Here is a 24,027-nt window from a genome sequence, read left to right on the forward strand (position 1 = left end):
TGGATGAACATGGCTTGGAGATCTGGTTTACAATCTCCTATGCGTTCAAGAGATGCAGCTCCAATACAGACACCGCCTGTCGTTGAGCCTTGGTGCCGAGATATTCTTAGTTTGTCTACGGAATGTCAACTGATAGTGCATGATTTTTCACAAAATCTCAAGGATGTGGTGCAGCAGCAACAAAAGGTTTGTGTGAAGGTTTTTTATGCGGGGAAAGAGGAGAAATTAGGGTTATGAAATTGTATGTGTGAAGGTTTTGGAGCCTACACTGTATGTGTGAAGGTTTCTTATGTGGATGATGCTCTTGTCTACCAAGCTACTTCAGAAGTCAGAACTGTTCATGATGTTGTTTCAAATTTTATCACATGGCCCAAAGATAGGATAATCTACCAATAGACTTCTTAATCTTTTGTGATCTTTTTGGAGACTTAACTTTTGGTAACAAACATATCACTGCCACTTTTTTGTATGTTTTGTGTATATCACATTGGTATGTGAATGCTTTAATTCTGGGTTTGGTTTAATTTGAATGAGTCTTTCAGTTTAATCCAATTGTTTATTTACATTTCAGTTTAATCTAATTGTTTCTTTACATTTAACAAATAGTAGTGACAAAAGTGAAATATATATTCTGAAATATGGGTTTGATCTTATTCACAAGTATTGTAAAATAGTTTATTTACAATCATAACTATGTGTTGTCCAAGATAGTCCTACTACACATAGTATAGTTGTATCAAGGTACTTCTACAATGCTAACAAGTGTACTAACTGTAATATTCACAATACTAATAAGTGTTGTGTTAAAATTTCTACGATATGCTACTTATGTTGTCCACGGTTGTTCTACAATACAAGCAAGAGTTGTGTTAGGTTATCAAAAAAAATCGAAAGAGAATCACAACATTGACAAAATATTGTCGAACCATGAATCACATCACCCTTTACAATACTTGTCAACCATTGTAGAAAAACTTGGACTTTCTACAATACCCCCGTTCCACAATGCATGAAATGGAGTTGTCGTAGGGGTACTACAACGCTTATCTTGTGTCGTCAATGATGATTTTTCCGGTAGTGACTACTGAATTAGAGACTAACATTTCATACAAAAGAAAGTAAAAAAATCAACATGGGAAGTGGGAAAAGACAGATAACTGAAGAACAGCTGGATAACAACTATTAATGGCAGGCCAATCCAGATAAACAACACTGAGTGACTTAGTGGATCTAGATGGCCACAAACGGAACTTAAGCACTCTAAACATGTGCAGTTTAGCCAAACACAAATGGGGAAATACACACTCATGGAAGCCATACAAGAATAAGAGATTTTTCAAGTAAGCCGTTGTATAACCAACTGAAGAGTGAAGAGTGCAGATGACACAGAGGTCAATCATGTGTTCACAAAATGCTATACTACATGTTCCCCTGTAGTAAAAAGGTTCTTTTACATCTTGCGTACTCCTGTTACTTGTGTGATGTCTGAAGCTCGGATTGAAAAACAATTCATAATAAGCATATTTCTGCTAGAAGAGTGGTTTTCTACGCCGTATAGTGAAATCCCTCCTCACAAGAAATCTTACCTGGCACTATGAAACAATTAAAACATGATGCCAAAAATTAATAATGTAAGGCCCGGCCCCGTATATTCTGCAAATCAGCATTTTCAACTATTGCCTATTTTGACAATCAATTTCAATGGATCGGTCCTCCCTCAATAAGCAATATTACATAAAGACAAACAAGAATGTATTGTACTTAAAAGTTACCTTGGAGTTGAAGAAATCATCAACCATTTAGGCGTGTACCATGGTGCTGGTAGATTGGGACATGGTAAAGTGAGTAAAACACTATCATCCTCCAAGTCATATTTGTACAAGCTCATCTCTTCATCTTGAGTAAAATACACACAACCCTTTGATAAACCCAAGTTTGAGGCCAAGCAAGACAGTTGTGTATTAGTACTCAAAAAGAGTACATGGCCATCCATACTTTTAACTTCCTCGAGAGTCATTGAAGAGAAATCCAATTTCCATACATCTATGCTGGTTATACAGTTCTCGTAAATACCTCTTGGAAAGCAATTTCTACGAATTTGGAAAACTTCACCAAAGATTCTACAAAATACATTTGACACTGATAATCTAAACTTCCTGCCACCACTTCAAGTCCGAAATTGCCAATAGCAGTGGCACTAATAGCATCACTAATACTGAGAGCTTTGGCGTCCTCAATGTCAGAACCATGTCGTATTGCTATCTCGAAGTAAGCATCAGACAAACACATGATGAATAACTTATCCTTCAAATAAACCATTTTCCGAAGATTTTCAGCCACATCAACAAACTCATGTTTTCTCCATTGTTTTTCACCAGGGTGACAATAAATAAGAATGTTCGGACTTTCATCTCCATCATAAAGAATATAAACCATTGAATCATAATCAACATTATCATCATCGCTACTAAAACTACTACCCGTACTGCCATTACCGCTAGTGCTACTACCACTAGTATTGCTGAGCTTAGGAGGTGAAGATAAAACACAATCTCTGATAAAATATCCATCTACTAGATCAGGTACACTAGGTAAGCGTATGGTTTCTAGTGATACAGGATTCCATAGAAAAAATTCTCCAAAATTGAAATTCGGGTCTTCCTTGTCAAAACAAAGAGCAATTAACCATCCTTGATGACAATTTTTCTGCCAAAATCTTTTAATGCTCAACTCTGGTATGAATTTTGTTAAAGATTTGTTTGTAGAATCAAAATCATCTTCAAAGATGTGACAAAAAGTTTGAAACTTACAATTTTTTCCATGTGGGAAAACAAGCCAAGGTGCTGTTCTTGGTGATGGTGGGAATTTTCGTTCACTTCTCTGGTGAGCTGATGCTGAATCTGATTTTTCCATGGAAATTGAAGAGATTGAGCTGAAGAAGAAGATCGATTGAAAAGCGAAACCCTAACTATTCGGCATGAGAGTGAGTGAGAGACTGAAAGAAAAAAAAAGAGGCATGGGGACGGATTGAACTTGTGTCCAAGTGAAAAGGGCGGTGGATCTGTAGCGGGCCTCGGTATGGTCATTTAAGGTGGGACGTGCCTTACCTTCAGCGACGCAACGTGTGGGTGGGCTAAAAGAAATTTTTGCCCAATACTTTATTTTACTTTTGAAAGCTGCGATGATAATACTTGACATGCTATTTCTTTTCGGAAAATGGGTCATTTGTCCAAATATTTTTAAATCACGGTTCAAATGGACCAGTAAAAAACAGTTTGGGTGAAATGGAAAAAAAAATAGCAAGGATGAAATTGGATTTATCATAGCTTAAATTTAAAAAATAGAAAAGATGAAACTGGATACATCCTGTGTAAATTAAAAATAAGAAAAAATATTTGAAAATGGGCACGATGAAACTGGTTACATCCGGCGTATTTTTACATTTTTGTCTATTTAAACAGTATCAAAATCTAACTGTCCATTTCACCTAAGAATTGTTGATTTTAGTCTTTTTAACCAATTTTGTGATTTCTTTTTTATACATATGGAGTCTCATGTTGAAATTTGTTTTCAGAGAAAAATGTACGGAAGTGGTTGCGGTTTTTGCTATCACACCTTTTTTTTTTTGTTTTTCTGGAATTTTGCTTCTATGTAATCTTTGTAGATATGCTTATATTTGCCAAGGAAAAATGAGCCGATGCAGCAATGATACATCTAGTTAGGTGGTGATGTGTCCTATTTTGGATCAAGGATAACTTGTTCAATAGTAATGAGGAAATTATGTTATTCTTCACACCCTTTGCTTTTAATTTTCGTAGCCTGGTGAAACATGAGGACTAAAAAGAAAAAAAAAAAGTAAAAAGTAAAACAAGAACCAACACTCCGTGGTGCTATGTTAATAAGTAAGACTGTATCAAACTAGCATGACTACGAGTTATTTACTTTTTTCTTTGGAATCTTTCAACGGTTGAGATCATATTATCAAGGATTATCTATATGGGACCGAGTTTCAGTCTTCTTGCAGAATTTCAACGTAGAATTTCAAACTGTAGTTGCGCGAGTTTCCTTTCTTGAATCTCTTGATAATTGGCTAACTCAAATTTACACCTGGGCTAAATCCCAAGAACAATGAAAATTACAGGGACCAATTTTTGTTTTCCAAGTTTTGGGGTGGGTTGCAGCACAGGTAAGCCACCCCTAATCCCGTCACTGCTTACCTTAAGACCGGTTCTTATGGGGAGAGGTATAAAAATTGTTTTGCCATGCCACAAGTTTCTTCACTATGGTAAAACCGGCAAATTCTATTAAAGTAATATATTTTATTGTGTTTAGTGAGACCTTTATCAATAAGAAAATCATTTGTTTGTGTTTGGTGGGGTATTTATTAAGTTTTAAGAATTATATAATATTTTGTGGGACCCTTATATAATAAAAATCTGTTATAATAACTAAAAAGTAGGAGCGAAGCAGTAATACCAAAATTAAAAAACTACCTAACGGTGGAGACTACACCATGAGAGAGGTGGAGACTAAAACGGGAGCGCCGAACGGTCGAGACTCGACCGCTCGGTGGAAACTTAAACCAGACCAGTTTGCCAGCTCCATAGTGGGTGCATAAATGGCAAACTTATTGATTTGCCACACCAATAGGAACATGCCTAAGCTAAGTCTTCTCATCTACTTCACTTTCCGGATATAATCAAAGAGGTGGGATCCATGGAAACTATTAAATGGACAAGGTCAGACAAGATTTGCGTCATTTTCTCCACGAAACCCAAACGACAATGAATTTAAGTGTAATATTTTGATGATATGTTACTCTTATAAGACTATACATTTGTACAAAAAAATGAACGCAATTCGAGATAGTAAACCTCACCATCTATCAATCTTAATTTCAACCGTTAAATTTGGACGACTGATATTCAAAGTGGTAGATGGTCGTTTTATACATTTCAAATTGTGTTTATTTTTTGTAGGAATGTAGAGTCTTATAAAAGTAACATATCATCAAAATATTACGCTTAAATTCATTGTCATTTGGATTTCGCGGAGTGTCCATGGATCCTCCCTCATAATCGAATCAGCACACGTACAAAACAACTAAAAGATAAAGTTGGTCCGGCTTCATGCTATAAATGGTTCCTTTTCCGGTTAAGCCTTGCTACATGCTATTGTCACCTCATGTTATATATTATGGTTAAGGCCAGAATCTTGATCCTATCTACAAAGCCATGTGGAAGTTTGATGTCAATGTTCATTTAGACGTGCTACCAAAACATTCTTCCCTCATTAACTAGGCACTCAAACTACCAATTCACTGCATCATTTTCTATTGGGTTTTGTTAACTTGTGCATGAGTGCACAAGCTAACAAGGGTATGAACGGCATTTTTGTCATTGTTTTCAAATGTTCTCATTACACCTAGACGAATAATTACAACATTAAGAATAGGAGCCAGTTTCCATATTTACCCCAAGTTTTACATTTTTAACTTAGTTAGAATAGATAATGAATGGGTCCATAATGAATCGATTGGTCTTGATACAAAGTAACTTTTATTTTTTAAAAAATATCTTTTTCATGTACGTTTTGTCCACTGTCTATGATTATTTAGATATACTTTCTCATCCCAATTCTTCCAAATTTTTTCTTAAAGAATGAAACATAAATAAATAAATAAAACTGGAAATTCAAACAAATTATCCTAAGTACTAGTGGGGTTTTATCCTTGTGTGTTCTTGAGCAAAGTAACATGATATGGAGACAGGATTATCGTAGGAATCAACGATACCTATGGAATCCCCATCCTTCTTCTTCTTGTTATCTTACTTTATGTTGTTTGAAAACTTAAAAGAATCCATTGTTCGTGAATGTTCGTGAGTTATTCTTGCACTTTTGTATAAAGTACAAGGTGAGTGAACCTTATATATAACATAGTTTCTAGGTTAAGAAACCTAAGGGAAGAGAGATTATTTTTAGAATTTTCTGCAGAGGTTATGCCTCAAGGTTTGGACCTGGTTTCGTAACTCAATGCATATGAGTTCGCGAGCATAAGACTTTTGATCGGAAACACTTATCCAGGAAGTTTTAATTAACCTTGTTCTTGGCTCAATAGATAAAAGAAAATCTAGAGTACTAGAGATGGTTGAGGATAATAATCAAAAGATGAAATACTATTAGTAATATTAGAAACAGAAGATACGGTGTAATCAATACCAGACCATCATGTGTTAAGAAAAATATTATTCTTGAACATATTGTGCTTCTTCCCTTTTTAAGACTTCAGGGGAGGCACGATTTATCATAATCAAATTAAGTTGTGGTGGGCATATGTCAAATGACCATCATGAATAACAAGATTCTTGAGTAAACCTCCATGATTTGTACCCGCTTTAGTAAATAAACAAATTTCATATTTAACGGAATAGAATTTAGAACTCTTACCTGTATTTTTCCTTCTCCTTGCCTTACTGAAGCCTTGAATTTGCTAATCTGTTTTCTGAGCTCACAAATTGTATGTTCAACCTAAGTCTGAAGGTTCAAAACAGTTTGACTCTGTGTTTTCCTTATCAAAAATTATTTGAGAAGTATTTGATGGACAATTTACGTTAGACTTAATTCAACTGGGAGCATCGGATCTTGCCCTTGTCTCAACACGGTTAACCTTTTGATAATCATTACAATTGTGAAAAGGCTTTGTAGAGTGTTTATAGGAAAATTTGGATTATCACAACACTTATTCCTTTTCCTAATGGTTGAACGTTGACAACCCGCAGTGTCAAGAGTATTAGTCTTAACATATGGCTTAGGTTTGATCACTTCATGAAATGCCCAAACAAGTACATCATGAAGTTTTCATTCCTTATGCGAAAATGACATTCCTTTTTCGGGTGACCGTTCTTACAGAAATAATAACACTTATGTGAAGCGTCATTATTTGGATTTTTATGTGTTGTCTTTGGAGGTTGATATTTGCTCTTTCGAACTTCAATCGCTGGCTTAGGTAACTCACATTTAGTAGAACCATCGGATGAAAGGAAGCACTAGTTTAACAAACTTTACCTCTTTGCTATTACTTGGAGCATCTATACCTATATAGCCAATCCTAGTGTGTCACGATGATTCTTAATTGCTACTAGCATAGTGGATGATTTGATGAACTAGTATTGAATTAATTCAAGTCTCTTTCTTAATTGGATATCAGCATCGACCAATTACGGTGAAACACAGTAACTCAAGATTGTTTGTGATTTTCAATCTTGAATCGATAAATCAATCACAAGTATAATTAATGAGTTGCAATAGACGGAGTTTACTTTGATTTTTTTAAATAAAAATAGATGACGAAATTTCCTTTAAATCAATCGTTGTTGTTAGAATCGATTGATGTTTGTTCGTGAAGGAAATGATTGGAATAGATTTTCGTTTCGAAAGAGTTTCAATTTTAGAAAAATAAGGTTTAGAATTGAATTTTAACGTACCTAGTTTAGACACCCCTTATCCCCTTCTTTATGTTGGTCTACATAGTAACCAGCCCATACTAGCAAGGTAAAACTAGATAGGGTTTCAATTTTAGAGAACAAGTGGGGTCCGAATTCCGGAAAGTAACTTTACTTTCCTATCGACTGAAGTGAAGTGATATTACTGGTTGAAATCATAGGCAAAGATTGGATTTCTATAAGGTTGGATCTTTGATAGGAGGAGGGTATTCCACGGAATCTAGTTTCTGTATTTTGAGTCAAATTTGAAGAAATAAATCAAAATTTGAAGATGATAAATTAATCATCTGCTGAAGAAATCCAAGAATGGGTATGGGTTTGTCTCTCTACTCAACCAGAGGATGAATTGAAGGTCGTAGAAGAGGAAGAAATATCTAGTTTCCTGACAAACACTGTTTCCTAATTGCAAAACCAAAATGTTTTTGGAATACAGAAAAAGGGGCAAATTCAATTTCTACTTTATGTTTAATTTTTAAAACTTAGGGTTTCTTTTAGCCTCCTCAATTCAATCTCTTCACCTCAATTTCATCAGATCATCAGTCTCTTCAGCTCAATCTCCTCACATCAGTCTTTTCAGCTTCAATAACATCAGAACTACCGGATCAGAGAGGTCGTCGGAGACTACCACCATCACCAGCAGCATCACCCTGGCTTGTCTACCAACATGGAAAAGATCGTAAGTTTCAAACTTTTTATAATTTGTCTGAGCCTTTGAATAAATCTTTCAACAAAAACAAAATCATACTAGAATTATGTAATAGAAGTTTTTGGCAAATGAATTCGTATCGAGATTGGGTAATCGTTATTTGTGATGATGATACTTAAACAAAAGAAAATTATGGAAATTGTTATCTATGGAATCCTGCATCACTTGAAACTATCATGTTACCCAATGTGCTTCGAAGTCTGCATCAAGAGTCCTTCTTTGGGTCGCATTATCCCAAGGATTGCGTTTTGTTTTGGTGTTGCAGGGGACCGAATAAAGGGAAGTAGCAGTAGCAGTTTTAGTTATGATGATTGGATGGTTTATATCCTTTTGAATGATGCAAAATGTGAAGTCTGACATACTTTTATATTGTCACCCTGGTGAAAAAGAATGGAGAAAGCATAAATTTGTTAGTGCGGCTTCAAATACTCTTCGGTCAATGCTGCATTTCAATGGTAGGTTATTTAGAATGTTTTTCGAAGAAAGTGTTCACTTAGAGATAGAAATACTGCACCATGGTCCTGATAAGGAAGAAACACCGATTGTAAGTGACTTTATTTTGGTCAAGGACAATTTTGAACGTGAATCAGTAGCAGGATGGTTGGAACGTCGTCGTGCTGAACAATCTTGGATGGAGTCTTTGGGGAATGCTTTAGAATAGAAAGATATTACGTTCCAAGAGGTGTTCCAACTGGTGTTTATCAGAACTGTTCAACCCAAACAATAATATCTAAATTGAATTTTGATTCAATGGCTTGGGAGAAAGTTAAGAGTTTGGATGATTATGTCTTCTTTCTAGGTGAATATCAGCAACTGTCTTGCTTGGCCTCAGACTTGGATTTTTCAAAGGGTTGTGTGTGCTATACGAAATATATGGATATGAGCTTGTATAAATATACTTCCGAAGACGACAGTATTTTGCTATCTGTACCATGCCCTGATATATCTTCGCCATGGATGGCTGGTGATTGGCTCATTATTAATGCAACTCAGAGGGTCGATGATAGAAGAACTGCTGAGCTTGTTTTAAATAAGGATGAAGACATTGTTATGTTGTCGATGTTTTAGGAAGATTCTAGAGTATTCTAGAATCGTCTAGGTGTTTGTGACCTTTATTGATGACTTTTCGAGGAGAGTTTGGCTTTACACCATGAAGCATAAGAATTAAGTCACCGAGGGGTTTAAGAAGTGGAAGACCATGGTAGAGAAACAACTTGGTCGTGTGATTAAGAAGATACGTTCCAATAATGGCGGTGAATACATCGAAGATCCATTGAAGGAGTTTTGTGAGGAATAAGGTATCGTTAGGCACTTTACAGTCAAGGGTACACCACAGCAAAATGGAGTAGCGGAAAGAATGAATCAAACGTTACTTGAGAGAACACGGTGCATGTTGTCAAACGCAAGTTTAGACAAGATTTGGTGGGCTAAAGCAGTTAATACGGCGTGCTATTTAGTGAATCGATCACCATCACCATCAACAGCTATTAAGTGTAAGTCACCTATGGAGGTATGGACCGGTAATCCCGTCAATTATTCTAATTTGAAGGTGTTTGGTTTTCCATCCTATTTTCATGTGAAAGAAGATAAGTTGGGTGTTAGGGATAAGAAAGCAATTTTCTTAGGTTATCCATTAGGTGTTAAGGGGTATCGGCTATGGTGCCCAGAAATGAATAAGTTTATTATCTGTCGTGATGTGACCTTTAATGAGAAAGCGATGCTTGATTCAAAGAAGTTCACTCATTGTGACTCTCAAAGTGAAAGTGAGAGTGGTAGCGTTGTTGAAGATGATTCGATGCAGGTGGAGCAAAGGGTTCCTAGTTCATCTGCTATAGAAGAAGAAAAAGAAACTCTTGTAGAAGATGACGTTCAGTTTGAGGTTCCTAGTGAGGAATCTACACAACAAGTTGAGAATATTCCATCCTTGACGTCTTAACGTGAGAGACGTGAACCAGTCCGTTATGGTTTTGATGAGTTTGCATCTTATGCATTCTCTGTTTTTGAGGATGAGCTGTTTACCTTTGAGGAGGCAATGATTAATACTCATGTCGTTGAGTGGAAAACACCCACGGATGAGGAGATGAAGTCTCTTCACAAGAATCGCACTTGGGATCTTGTTAAGTTGCCTAAGGGTCGAAAGAAGATTGGGTGCAAGTGGGTCTATACGGTAAAGGATGGAATTCCAGATTCCAAGGGTGTCGTTAATGGTGTACGATACAAAGCAAGGTTAGTAGCTAAGGGATATGCACAAAGGGAAGGTGTGGATTATAATGAAGTTTTCTCTCCGGTTGTTAAACACACTTCTATCCGAGTCCTTTTAGCATTTGTGGCGCAGTTTGACTTAGAGCTCGAGCAATTAGATGTCAAAACAACATTCTTGCATGGAAAATTGGAGGAAGACATTTATATGTCACAGCCCATTGGTTATGAAGTTGCTGGTAAGGAAGATTATGTGTGTCGACTTAAGAAATCATTGTATGGTTTGAAACAGTCGCCAAGACAATGGTACAAGAGGTTTGATACATTTATGTTGCAACAAAAGTATACTCGTAGTAAATACGATCAGTGCGTGTAGTTTAAGAAGTTTCCAGATGGAAGTTTTGTTTATCTTTTATTCTATGTGGATGACATGCTCATAGCTGCAAAGAGCAAGTCAAAAATTGATGTTTTAAAGAAACAATTGAGTTTAGAGTTTGAGATGAAGGATTTGGGTCCATCTAAGAAGATTTTGGGTATGGAGATTACTCGAGACGGATCTAAGGGAAAGTTATGTCTTACTCAGAAATCCTATCTTAAGAAGGTTCTTCGTCGCTTTGGAATGCATAACTCCAAAGATATTAGTGTTCCAATTCCTCCTACAGTTAAGTTATCAAAACAGTTGTGTCCTACTATAACTGAGGAGAAAGAGTTTATGTCCAAGGTTCTCTATGTTAATGCGGTAGGTTCTTTGATGTATGCTACGGTTTGTACTCTTCCGGATATTTCACAGGCAGTTGGTTTAGTTAGTCGTTAAATGGCTAATCCTGGAAGAGCACATTGGTATGCGGTGAAGGGAATTTTGAGATATCTTCAAGGGACCTTGGATATTGGTTTAGTGCTTGAGAAGGAGCAGAAATTGAACGTCTGTGGATTTGTTGATTCTGATTGTGCGGGTGATAGGGATAAGTGTCGTTCTACTTCGGGGTATTGTTTTACATTGAGTGGAGGACCTATCAGTTGGAGGTATATGTTACAACCAATCGTAGATTTGTCTACTACGGAGGCAGAGTATATTAATGTGACAGAGGTTGTTAAGGAAGCATTATGGCTTTTTGGTTTAGTTAAAGACTTGGGGATTATACAACGGAGTGTTGTTGTAAACTGTGATAGTCAGAGTGCTATTCATTTAGCTAAGAACCAAGTTTATCATGCATGCACCAAGCATATTGATGTTCGTTATCATAAGGTACGAGAAGTTGTTGATAACGGATTAGTACAACTATTGAAGGTTGATACTGAAGATAATCCAGCAGACATGTTGACGAAAGTCGTTCTGAAGGTCAAGTTTGAGAGGTGTCTCAGCTTGATCAATACTGCTCCTTGTTGAGGCCCTAGGGGTATTTGAGGCTACGGTTAACTTGAGAAGATCAAGCTCAGTTTGGTGGAAACATCGGCAAGGTGGAGAACTGTTATGTTGTCGATGTTTTAGGAAGATTATAGAGTATTCTAGAATCGTCTAGGTGTTTCCTTAATTTAGTATAGCTAGAGGTTTCCTAATTTAGTTAAGCTCAAGGTTTCCTTTTGTAGATATGTTTAGGTTTACTAGTATAACTCATATACTTGGAAGACAAGTTTGTAACCTATATAAATAGGTGTACAAGTCTTAAAGGAAAAACACACATCGTAATTCAGAGAAGAGTTCTCATAACTAGAGAATTTTAGGGTTTAGAACGTTTGGTTCATAGAGAATTGTTTAGGGGTTGTGAACAGCATCCTGCTGGTCATAGTTGTGGTTTATTCTCTATAATTCGTTCTATAATAAGAGTTGATCGTAGCCGTTTGTTGACGTAGGCATATTTCCGAACCACGTTAAATCTTGTGTCTTTCTTTGTTTCGCTTAGTGCATCTTATTTCTGTTTTCTTTAGTTCTACGTTGATCCAAAGAACTATTAGTGTCTTGTGAGGTTAATCCTAAGGCATTAATCCTAACAAGTGGTGCGGTGAGCTGGAGAGGATCATAGTTTGAAGTGAAGATGTCTAGTTCTACATCAAGTGGAAGTTTTTCAAAGGTGCATGGATTTGATATTATCAAATTCAACGGGAAGAATAATTTTACATCATGTCAAAATGATGTTAAAGATATTCTTGTTAGTATGAAACAAATCAAAGGGATCAAGGACAAACCAGCAGTATTACCAAGGGAATGGAGCGATGAGAAGTGGGATGACCTTGTTTTGGAGGCGTGTTCAACTATTCGGTTATGTTTTTTATCAAGGGAGATCACTCATAATTTTTCGAGTGAAACCTCTGCAAAGGTGTTGTGGGATAAGTTAGAGAATCTCTACTTGCAAAAGGATTTGACTTCGGAGCTTTACTTGAAGCGCAGGCTTCATGCCTTTAGGATGGCTTCAGGTAAGCCTATGGTTGATCATATTAACGAGTTTAATAAGATCTGTTCTGATTTATCTAACATCAGTGTGACTATTTCTGATACGGACAAACCTATGATATTATTATGTTCTTTGCCTCCATCGTATGATGCTTTCGTTGACTACTTGTTGAGTGTGAAAACCGAAGGAGACAATAAGTTGGTTTTCGATGATGTGGTCGCTGCTTTACAAGTTAAGGTATTAAGGAAACAAGAGTTAAGCGATGAAGCACAAGCCAAGGGTTTGTTTGTTGATAGAGGAAAGAATAGTAATAAGAAGCAGAAGTCGAAGAATCGTTTCAAGAAGAACGATATTGAGTATTATTATTGTCGTAAAACTGGTCATATTAGGGATGATTGTCTCAAGCTTAAGGAAAGAGATGAGAAACGTGAGAAATCAGATGCCAAGAATGTTGTTTCTTCGGTTGCGGAAGGTGGTGAAGTTTTAGAAGACCCAATGTGTGGTTTTGATGAGGAAGTGTTAACCGTTACATCAAAAAGTTATCTCAATGATGGTTGGATGCTTGATTCCGGTGCTTCGTATCATATGTTTCCTTCAAAGGATTGTTTCACTACTTATAGAGATGTGAATGGTGGTACTGTTATGATGGGCAATTGTAATGCCTACAAAACAGTTGGAGTTGGTATGTACAGGTTCGTTCTAATGGTGTTATTACAACACTTTCAGAGGTTAGACATGTTCCAGATTTGAGGAAGAGTTTGATTTCGTTAGGAGTACTTGAATCACTTGGATACAAGTATGTTGCTGAATATGGATTCTTGAAGGTATACTACGACGGTAGTTTGAAGATGACCGGTGAAAGACATGGTAATTTATATTTCTTACAAGGAGATATAGTTTGTGGTGGAGCTATGGTTTCTCAATCAATTGATGAGAAACAGGTGGAGTCAACACGTTTATGGAATATGCGTCTTAGGCATATGAGTGAGAAAGGTATGTCCGTGTTGAGTAGTAAAGGCTTGCTTGGAGGTGAAAAGACTTGCAAGCCTGATTTCTGTGAGCATTGCATCTTCGGGAGGCAATGTAGAGCAGTTTTGGTACCGCTGTACATCAACAGCAGGGTATGTTAGATTACATCCATTCGGATGTTTGGGGTCCCTCTCGTACAGTTTCTAAGGGAGGTGCTAGGTGGTTTGTGACCTTTATTGATGACTTTTCGAGGAGAGTTTGGCTTTACACCATGAAGCATAAGAATGAAGTCACCGAGGGTTTAAGAAGTGGAAGACCATGGTAGAGAAACAACTTGGTCGTGTGATTAAGAAGATACGTTCCGATAATGGCGGTGAATACATCGAAGACCCATTGAAGGAGTTTTGTGAGGAACAAGGTATCGTTAGGCACTTACAGTCAAGGGTACACCACAGCAAAAATGTAGTGCGGAAAGAATGAATCGAACGTTACTTGAGAGAGCACGGTGCATGTTGTCAAACGCAAGTTTAGACAATATTTGGTGGGCTGAAGCAGTTAATACGGCGTGCTATTTAGTGAATCGATCACCATCAACAAGCTATTAAGTGTAAGTCACCTATGGAGGTATGGACCGGTAATCCCGTCAATTATTCTAATTTGAAGGTGTTTGGTTTCCACCTATTTTCATGTGAAAGAAGATAAGTTGGGTGTTAGGGCTAAGAAAGCAATTTTCTTAGGTTATCCATTAGGTGTTAAGGGGTATCGTCTATGGTGCCCAGAATGAATAAGTTTATTATGTCGTGATGTGACCTTTAATGAGAAAGCGATGCTTGATTCAAAGAAGTTCACTGATTGGACTCTCAAAGTGAAAGTGAGGGTAGCGTTGTTGAAGATGATTCGATGCAGGTGGAGCAAAGGGTTCCTAGTTCATCTACTATAGAAGAAGAAAAAGAAACTCTTGTAGAAGATGAAGTTGAGTTTGAGGTTCCTAGTGAGGAATCTACACAACAAGTTGAGAATATTCCGTCCTTGACGTCTAACGTGAGAGACGTGAACCAGTCCGTTATGGTTTTGATGAGTTTGCACCTTATGCATTCTCTGTTTTTGAGGATGAGTGTTTACCTTTGAGGAGGCAATGAGTAATACTCATGTCGTTGAGTGGAAAACATCCATGGATGAGGAGATGAAGTCTCTTCACAAGAATCGCACTTGGGCTTGTTAAGTTGCCTAAGGGTCGAAAGAAGATTGGGTGCAAGTGGGTCTATACGGTAAAGGATGGAATTCCAGATTCCAAGGGTGTCGTTATGGTGTACGATACAAAGCAAGGTTAGTAGCTAAGGGATATGCACAAAGGGAAGGTGTGGATTATAATGAAGTTTTCTCTCCGGTTGTTAAACACACTTCTATCCGAGTCCTTTTAGCATTTGTGGCGCAGTTTGACTTAGAGCTCGAGCAATTAGATGTCAAAACAACATTCTTGCATGGAAATTTGGAGGAAGACATTTATATGTCACAGCCCATTGGTTATGAAGTTGCTGGTAAGGAAGATTATGTGTGTCGACTTAAGAAATCATTGTATGGTTTGAAACATCGCCAAGACAATGGTACAAGAGGTTTGATACATTTATGTTGCACAAAAGTATACTCGTAGTAAATACGATCAGTGCGTGTACTTTAAGAAGTTTCCAGATGGAAGTTTTGTTTTTTTTACTCTATGTGGATGACATGCTCATAGCTGCAAAGAGCAAGTCAAAATTGATGTTTTAAAGAAACAATTGAGTTTAGAGTTTGAGATGAAGGATTTGGGTCCATAAGAAGATTTTGGGTATGGAGATTACTCGAGAGATCTAAGGGAAAGTTATGTCTTACTCAGAAATCCTATCTTGAGAAGGTTCTTCGTCGCTTTGGAATGCATAACTCCAAAGATATTAGTGTTCCAATTCCTCCTACAGTTAAGTTATCAAAACATTGTGTCCTACTATAACTGAGGAGAAAGAGTTTATGTCAAGGTTCCTATGCTAATGCGGTAGGTTCTTTGATGTATGCTACGGTTTGTACTCGTCCGGATATTTCACAGGCAGTTGGTTTAGTTAGTCGTTAATGGCTAATCCTGGAAGAGCACATTGGTATGCGGTGAAGGGAATTTTGAGATATCTTCAAGGGACCTTGGATATTGGTTTAGTGCTTGAGAAGGAGCAGAATTGAACGTCTGTGGATTTGTTGATTCTGATTGTGCGGGTGATAGGGATAAGTGTCGTTCTACTTCGGGGTATTGTTTACATTGAGTGGAGGACCTATCAGTTGGAGGTATATGTTACAACCCAATCGTAGATTGTCTACTACGGAGGCAGAGTATATTAATGTGACAGATTGTTAAGGAAGCATTATGGCTTTTGGTTTGTTAAAGACTTGGGGATTATACAACGGAGTGTTGTTGTAAACTGTGATAGTCAAAGTGCTATTCATTTAGCTAAGAACCAAGTTTATCATGCATGCACCAAGCATATTGATGTTCGTTATCATAAGGTACGAGAAGTTGTTGATAACGGATTAGTACAACTATTGAAGGTTGATACTGAAGATAATCCAGCAGACATGTTGACGAAAGTCGTTCTGAAGGTCAAGTTTGAGAGGTGTCTCAGCTTGATCAATACTGCTCCTTGTTGAGGCCCTAGGGGCATTTGAGGCTGCGGTTAACTTGAGAAGATCAAGCTCAGCTTGGTGGAAACATCGTCAAGGTGGAGAATTGTTATGTTGTCGATGTTTTAGGATGATTATAGAGTATTCTAGAATCGTCTAGGTGTTTCCTTAATTTAGTATAGCTAGAGGTTTCCTAATTTAGTTAAGCTCAAGGTTTCCTTTTGTAGCTATGTTTAGGTTTACTAGTATAACTCATATACTTGGAAGACAAGTTTGTAACCTATATAAATAGGTGTACAAGTCTTAAGGGAAAAACACACATCGCAATTCAGAGAAGAGTTCTCATAACTAGAGAATTTTAGGGTTTAGAACGTTTGGTTCATAGAGAATTGTTTAGGGTTTGTGAACAGCATCCTGCTGGTCATAGTTGTGGTTTATTCTCTATAATTCGTTCTATAATAAGAGTTGATCGTAGCCGTTTGTGGACGTAGGCATATTTCCGAACCACGTTAAATCTTGTGTCTTTCTTTGTTTCGCTTAGTGCATCTTATTTTTGTTTTCTTTAGTTCTACGTTGATCCAAAGAACTATTAGTGTCTTGTGAGGTTAATCCTAAGGCATTAATCCTAACAGACATGGGTAAAGCTGTCAAGTCAAAGGAATACAGAGTTTATGTAGCTGCTGATGACAAGATAGAGTATACTGGGGAAGTGAATTGGTGCGTTTTCCGGTTGATTTCAGATTATCTTCATCCAGTGGATTACCTACATTCGCGTGCAGTGAGTAAAATGTATCTACCGTTAATCAACCTGAGAAGATCCCTTTCTAGTTCTACTAGGACTTTAGAGACCGCAGATGCATCCCCATGGCTGGTTTCTCCTGACTGTGATCAAACCGTCTACAAATTCGTAAATCCAATGTATAATAATGAGAGCTACCTCATGAACATTTCCGAATCGTTCGAGGGTTTTAGAATCCGCTTTTCAAAAGGCGGGTGGTTGCTCATGTCAAAAGGCAAGACAGTATTCTTCTACAATCCTTTCACGAGATCAACTATCAAACTTCCAGAATTATCAGATGATCCCTGCCTTAATTTCTGAGGTATCTCGTTCTCGTTTTTGCCTACTTCTTCAGATTGCGTAGTTTTTGGCATCTGTCAACGAGTGGGGTCTGAGACGTCTGATATTTTCACGTTCTTCAGTAAACGGGGTGATGACCGATGGATAAATGATTCCTTTCCTTCTAGTTATTTACCTCCCGACGGGAAAATGATGAAATTCGAGGTGGATTTTAACAACCCCGTTTTCTATCGCGGTGCATTCTATTGTTTAGACAACAATGGAACTTTAGGAGTCTCTACAATAGAGCACAGCAGTAGTTGGGAAATATTGGCCACTGTGACCCGTCCTAAATGTGAGTGTATCTATAAGACTTTCTTGGTGGAATGTGAAGGGAAACTTTTATCTGTGTTATTAGGCCATTTAGGGAAATGGGTTCGTGTTTTTAGATTGAACGACGCTGATATGGTTTGGGTTGAAGTCAAGCATTTGGGACGGCATATGTTGTTCATTAGCAATACATCTTGTATCTCAGCAATTGCTCCGACTGGTCAAATGGAGAACAAGATCTATTTTCCGAGGTTGCACAATGAAGGAATTTTGTATTTTTCTCTTGAAACAAGCATATTTCACTGCGTTGGGAGCAGACATTCTGCTAAAGATTGTCGTGATTCGAAGGAGAAACTAAACTGCAGTTGGATCGAACCAAATTGGTCAGAGATGTCAGATGAATATCGTAACTGGTATGACATCTGAATTATATTGTTAGCCTCCTTTTGCTGTTCTTTTTCCCCGTAGCGTGGTATTATATATTAACTATAAATTTTTTTTCTTTTTTTCTAGTGTAGTCGTTATTGTAACACTAGTATTTTCTTTTTTATATACGTAGTGTCCTAATAATGTCTTATTAGGATGGCCAGTAACTGCATCTGTGTTTATCATCGCAATGCTAAAATCTCATTGCGTGGAACTGTGCGATGCTTTCTACATATTATTACGACAAGTCCTTTTATGCCCGCTGATGCACGGGCTATTGGCATCTCTTGAACCGAGCATTCTGCAGTTTAATTTCTTTACTTTTATTTTCTGCGGATGCATGGGCTTTAGTCTACCTTTTAACTGATGAACAATAGAATTTCGAAGAGGTTTGTGAGAGAAGACTATCATTAATTGAAATGCATGATTGAAACATTACGACGGAAATCTATGATAAATTTCATCTTTTCCTTATTTTGCCGAGGAAGACTGAAATTTTTGTTTCTTAAAAGCACCTGGGGTGCTCTTAACGGGTTCGACTCATCTTCAAACTTGAAGTCTTAAACAAAAGATTAAGGGTTGGGATTTGGGTCTTCACGATGTATCGGAGATTATAAATAACTTCTTGATAAATTCGAACTCTTCATCCAAACTAAGTGTGGCTCCAAGGGAGCTCTTTAGCTTCTGGTATCTCCGTCAAGGTTCATATTTTCTGACATAAGAAAGACCATATTCATAACTTGCAGCCCCAAATGATATCACTCTTATTTTTCAGCCTCAGCAATATCACCTACAGTCTACGGAAAGTATTTTGCATCTTCTCCATGAATAATTCATCTGCTTTTACGGGCGTCCAGATCCTAGAAAAATACAGTAAAAAGCATTTTATCGAACTTAAGTAATAAAAAATAATAAAATGCTTGACCAACTAAAGACAGAAAAGGTATATATGAGTGTAACATTAATTTTTGAGACCTTTGAGAAACAACATGTTAACATCCTAGTCCTACAACAAATACTAAGGAAGCAATACTGCTGGGTTATTAATGTGGAACAAGATAAAAGAAAGCAATACTAGATTGCTATAAGCAAGAAGAGAAGACAATTCAAGTAAGAAGAGAATGATAAGTTTTGTGTTTAATAATTTGATTGAGTAATAGATAGCTCTTACAAGACTTAATCTAGCCTTTATATAGGCTTGAAAAATAACTAAACTAGGAAACAGAAAACTAAAAGGAAATCTAAAAGAATCCTAAAAATAAGAAAGACTGAAACTAGGAAACCATGGAAGCCAAACCTCTAAGCGGAATCTTCTGGAATTGTAGTATGCCCTGCATCAGTCCCCCCTTCTAGAGTAAAGCTCGTCCTCGAGTTTTCCAAACAAACCAGAAGTTCATTGTCACCATGAAACGTAAAAGTCTCTTGAACATTAAATGTGTTGGAGATATTCCAATCATTTGGTAGATCAATAACATAAGCATTATCATTGATCTTCTTTAAAACCTTGAAAGGACCATATTTCTTCATCTTGGTTTTGTTATAAGTACCCACTGGAAATCTCTCTTTTCTTAGATGTATCATCACGAGCTCCCCTTCCTTGAAGGTTTTAAACCTCTTGTGTTTATCAGCATCCTCTTTATATTTAGAATTGGACTTCTCCAGTTTAGATTTTACTTCATTATGTAATTCAGTTGCTTTGTCTACAAAAGAGTCGGCTGCAGTGTTTGTACTCTGTGTGGTGGGTAAGGCTACCAAATCAAGAGTATGATTAGGTACTTTAGAGTACACAATCTCAAATGGAGTTTTCCCAGTAGAACGATTCACAGAAGTGTTGAAAGCGAATTCCATATGTGGCAATAACACATCCCACTGCTTACTATTATCCAGGCACTTAGCTCTAATCAAATTCCCAAGTGATCTATTAACAACCTCAGTCTGTCCATCAGTTTGCGGATGTGAAGTTGTGCTGAATTGTAGAACTGTGCCTAAGCGCATCCATAAACTTTTCCAGAAATAACTCAAAAATTTGGTATCTCTGTCAGAAGTGATAGACTTTGGAACCCCATGCAATCTTACTACTTCTTTAAAGAACAAAGAAGCAACATTAGAAGCGTCAGTTGATTTCTTACAAGCCACGAAGTGAGCCATTTTAGAGTAACGATCAACTACGACCATAACAGAATCATTACCTCTAGCAGTACGAGGTAAACCAAGTATAAAATCCATACTTATATCAACCCAAGGTGCATCAGGAACTGGTAAAGGAGTATACAACCCGGTATTTTGAATTGTACCCTTTGCTCTCTGACAGACCATGCATTTTTGTACGAACTTTTGTACATCACGTTTCAAAGATGGCCAGAAATATCTTTCTTCAATCAGGGCAATGGTTTTATCTCTCCCAAAATGACCACCAAGACCACTGCCATGTAATTCTCGCATAAGATGTAAACGTAAAGACCCTTGAGGAATACATAATCGATTCCCTTTAAAAAGAAAACCTTCTTGTATAAGAAAATCATCAACCCCATGAGTTTGAGAACTGCATTGATCCCATAGTTTGCCAAAATCTTCATCTTCTGGATAAATGTCTTTGATATAGTCAAATGCATAACTCTCATTACGAATTGTAGTTAATAGATGACTTCTTCTACTTAAGGCATCAGCAACTTGATTCAATTTGCCACTTTTATGTCTCACGGAGAAAGTTATTTGTTGAGTGTGGAAAGCCATCGATCATGCATTCTGTTAACTTTAGCAGAAGTATTCAAAAACTTCAAAGCATGGTTGTCAGTGTTGACAACAAATTCCCTATGTATAAGATAAGTATGCCACTGCTTAAGAGATTGAACAAGAGCCAATAACTCTAATTCATATGTAGACCATTTCTTTTGTGCATCTGAATTCTTCTCACTGTAATATGCAATTGGATGACCCTCCTGTGATAATACTGCACCAATACCAACAACAGATGCATCACAATCTATTTCAAAAGGCTTGTTGAAATTCGGAAGTGCAAGAATTGGTCGTACAAAGCTTTTCTTTAAGAAGAATAAAGCTTTTATCCATTGCTTCCGTCCACTCAAACTTCTCCTTCTTGAGACAGTCAGTCAAAGGTGCAGAAATAGAGCTAAAGTTCTTCACAAATCTTCGATAGAAAGAAGCCAAACCATGAAAACTACGAACATCACGAATAGAAGTAGGAACTGGCCAATCTTCAATTGCTTGAACTTTAGAAGGATCGACATGAATACCATCAGTAGAAATCACATATCCCAAAAATGTTACTGAAGAAGCCATGAAGGTACACTTCTTCAAATTAACATATAAAGAGTTGTCAGCAAGAACTTGAAACACTTGTGAAAGATGTTGGAGGTGTTCTGGCTCACTGCGACTAAAAATTAGTATGTCATCAAAATAGACAATAACAAATTTACTGAGAAAGGGTTGGAGAACCTGATTCATAAGTCGCATAAAAGTACTAGGTGCATTAGATAACCCAAATGGCATGACCAGCCATATAAACCTTCACGTGTCTTGAATGCTGTTTTCCACTCATCTCCACCTCGAATGCGTATTTGGTGGTAACCACTGCGTAAATCCAACTTAGTAAAAATAATAGAGCCCGACAGTAAATCAATCATATCATCAATACGCGGGATCGGAAATCTATAAGGAATGGTGATGCGATTTAATGCTCTGCAATCGATACACATCCTCCATCCATTGTCTTTTTTACTAACCAAGAAGGCAGGACTGGCACAAGGACTGTTGCTAGGTCGTATCAAACCCTTTGTAAGCAAATCATTTACCTGTCCCTGTAATATCTCATGCTCAGCAGGACTCAAGCGATAGTGTGCTTGGTTTGGTAAAGAGGCTCCAGGAATAAAATCGATGCAGTGTTGAATATTCCGTAAAGGAGGTAATGCAGTTGGTAGTTCATCTGGAAATAAAACATTATATTGAAATAATAAGGGCTTCACCTTTGCAGGCAACTCAATCATAGGCTTAGAATCTTCATGGGAATGTAAAGAATGTTGTGGGTGCAAAGAACGAATAACAGTGGCTACGACAGCATCAGTCTGCGCACAAGAGTTTGAAGTGGAATTGGATGGACTAAGAACCTTGGTTTTCCCATTATGAACAAAAGTGTAAGTATTCTCGAATCCATTGTGAACCGTGAAGATCGTATTGCCAAGGTCTGCCAAGAAGAAGATGGGTTGCCGTCATATTAATGACATCACATAGAACTGTGTCTTCATAACCCTCAAAAGAGAATGACACATAACACTGAAGAGTAATCTTCTGTGTGCTAGAGGCATTAACCCATCCTACAGTGTAAGGTTCTGGATGAGAAGTTACTGGTAGTTCAAGCTTCTTAACTACGTGATCAGCAATATAATTATCCACACTGCCACTATCAATTATCATCTTGCAGATTTTACCCCCAATATAACATCTTGATTTAAAATACTGTGTCTCTGAGACTTGCATTGTTGAGTAAGAAATAATGGACGAATCATCCCAACAAACTCGTCGTCATCACCAGGTGAGTCTTCATCTTCGAACTCATTAAGCGCACCAGTGACTTCATTAATGAACTGAGGTTCACCAATCAAAGCATTGAATTTCCGACAATCACTAGAAGTGTGCCCCGATTGCTGAAATTTATTGCACTTATCTCCACGAAATTTTGTATAAGCATTATTAGCTCGCTGTTGCGGTGGAAATTGTTGTTTCCTGTTATGAAACCGATTCCTTGTAGTATGAGGAGTTGGTTGCAGAGAGTGAGACTGCTGACCCGGCTGAAGATCAACTGGATTGGCTAAGATAGGTGTAGCCAGAGGTGGAGTATAAGGCACAATATGTCTAGGTGGTCGATGTGAATGGCTAACATCATCATAAGGAGGCCTGGGAATATTCAAAACAATATCTGGAGAAATTTTTTGAGATGAATTGGTACCCCTGTAAGTATTTTGATAACGCCCTTGTCTGGATGGATAAATCCTAGAAGAACGAATAAGACGATTTTCTATCTTAATAGCTTGCTGCACAACCTCGACCATAGTAAAAACTGAATGAGTCATACCATTTTGTATTAATCTATTCAGTCCCGCAATGAATCTTGCAACTAACTGTTCTTCAGATTCTTTGAGTTGATTTCGTGCGACCAAATTATAAAAATCTGACACATATTCTTCAACAGTTCGTGCCCCCTACTGAATGTTTTGTAATTTGATGAAAAGTTGCTGCATAAAGTCTCTAGGTAAGAACCTATCCCTGATCAAAGTTTTCATACGTTTCCAAGTACGTATTTTCGGTTTGTTAGGCGTTTCTACGATCATCACAGATCTTATCCCACCAAGCTGCAGATCCTCCTTTGAGTTTGTATGTCACAAGTTTAACCTTAGAATCTTCAGGGACTTCCATGAATTCGAAAAAAGCTTTTACCTTAAAGAACCAATCAGTTAGTTCTTCAATACGAAAATTTCCATAGAAGTTGGGAATATCAGCTTTTAGTTTATATTCTGGTAAAGAACTGTAAGGGTTGTGACCAGTTTTTAAACGTCGTTCTTCAATCCAATTCTTCTCTAGATCGTTCTCACGTTCATCTTCATCATCACTGTCAAGTGCAGGAGAAACTATCTTCTTCTTTGAATGACCTATGAAACCTTCATACGGTTTCTTAATGTTTAAAGTACGCAATACATCTTCAGGTACTTCATCATTCTGTAAAAACTGAAGTATATCTTCTTTAGTTTTTCCTTCTAAGTCTACAAGCTCAGGCATATCCAAATCTAGATTTAT

At 37.3% G+C, this 24,027-nt stretch overlaps 1 protein-coding gene across 1 annotated transcript; it reads left to right on the plus strand.

The window, feature by feature from the left end:
• The first annotated feature begins 17,040 nt into the window (after positions 1–17,040).
• Positions 17,041–18,219, plus strand: LOC113274548 (F-box/kelch-repeat protein At1g57790-like). Its single transcript, XM_026523923.1, has 2 exons — positions 17,041–17,419; positions 17,540–18,219. Exons 1-2 carry the CDS (start codon positions 17,041–17,043, stop codon positions 18,217–18,219), a joined length of 1,059 nt encoding a protein of 352 aa, XP_026379708.1.
• Positions 18,220–24,027: the final 5,808 nt, after the last annotated feature.

Source organism: Papaver somniferum, chromosome 1 (assembly GCF_003573695.1).
Source record: "Papaver somniferum cultivar HN1 chromosome 1, ASM357369v1, whole genome shotgun sequence".
NCBI lineage: Eukaryota > Viridiplantae > Streptophyta > Magnoliopsida > Ranunculales > Papaveraceae > Papaver > Papaver somniferum.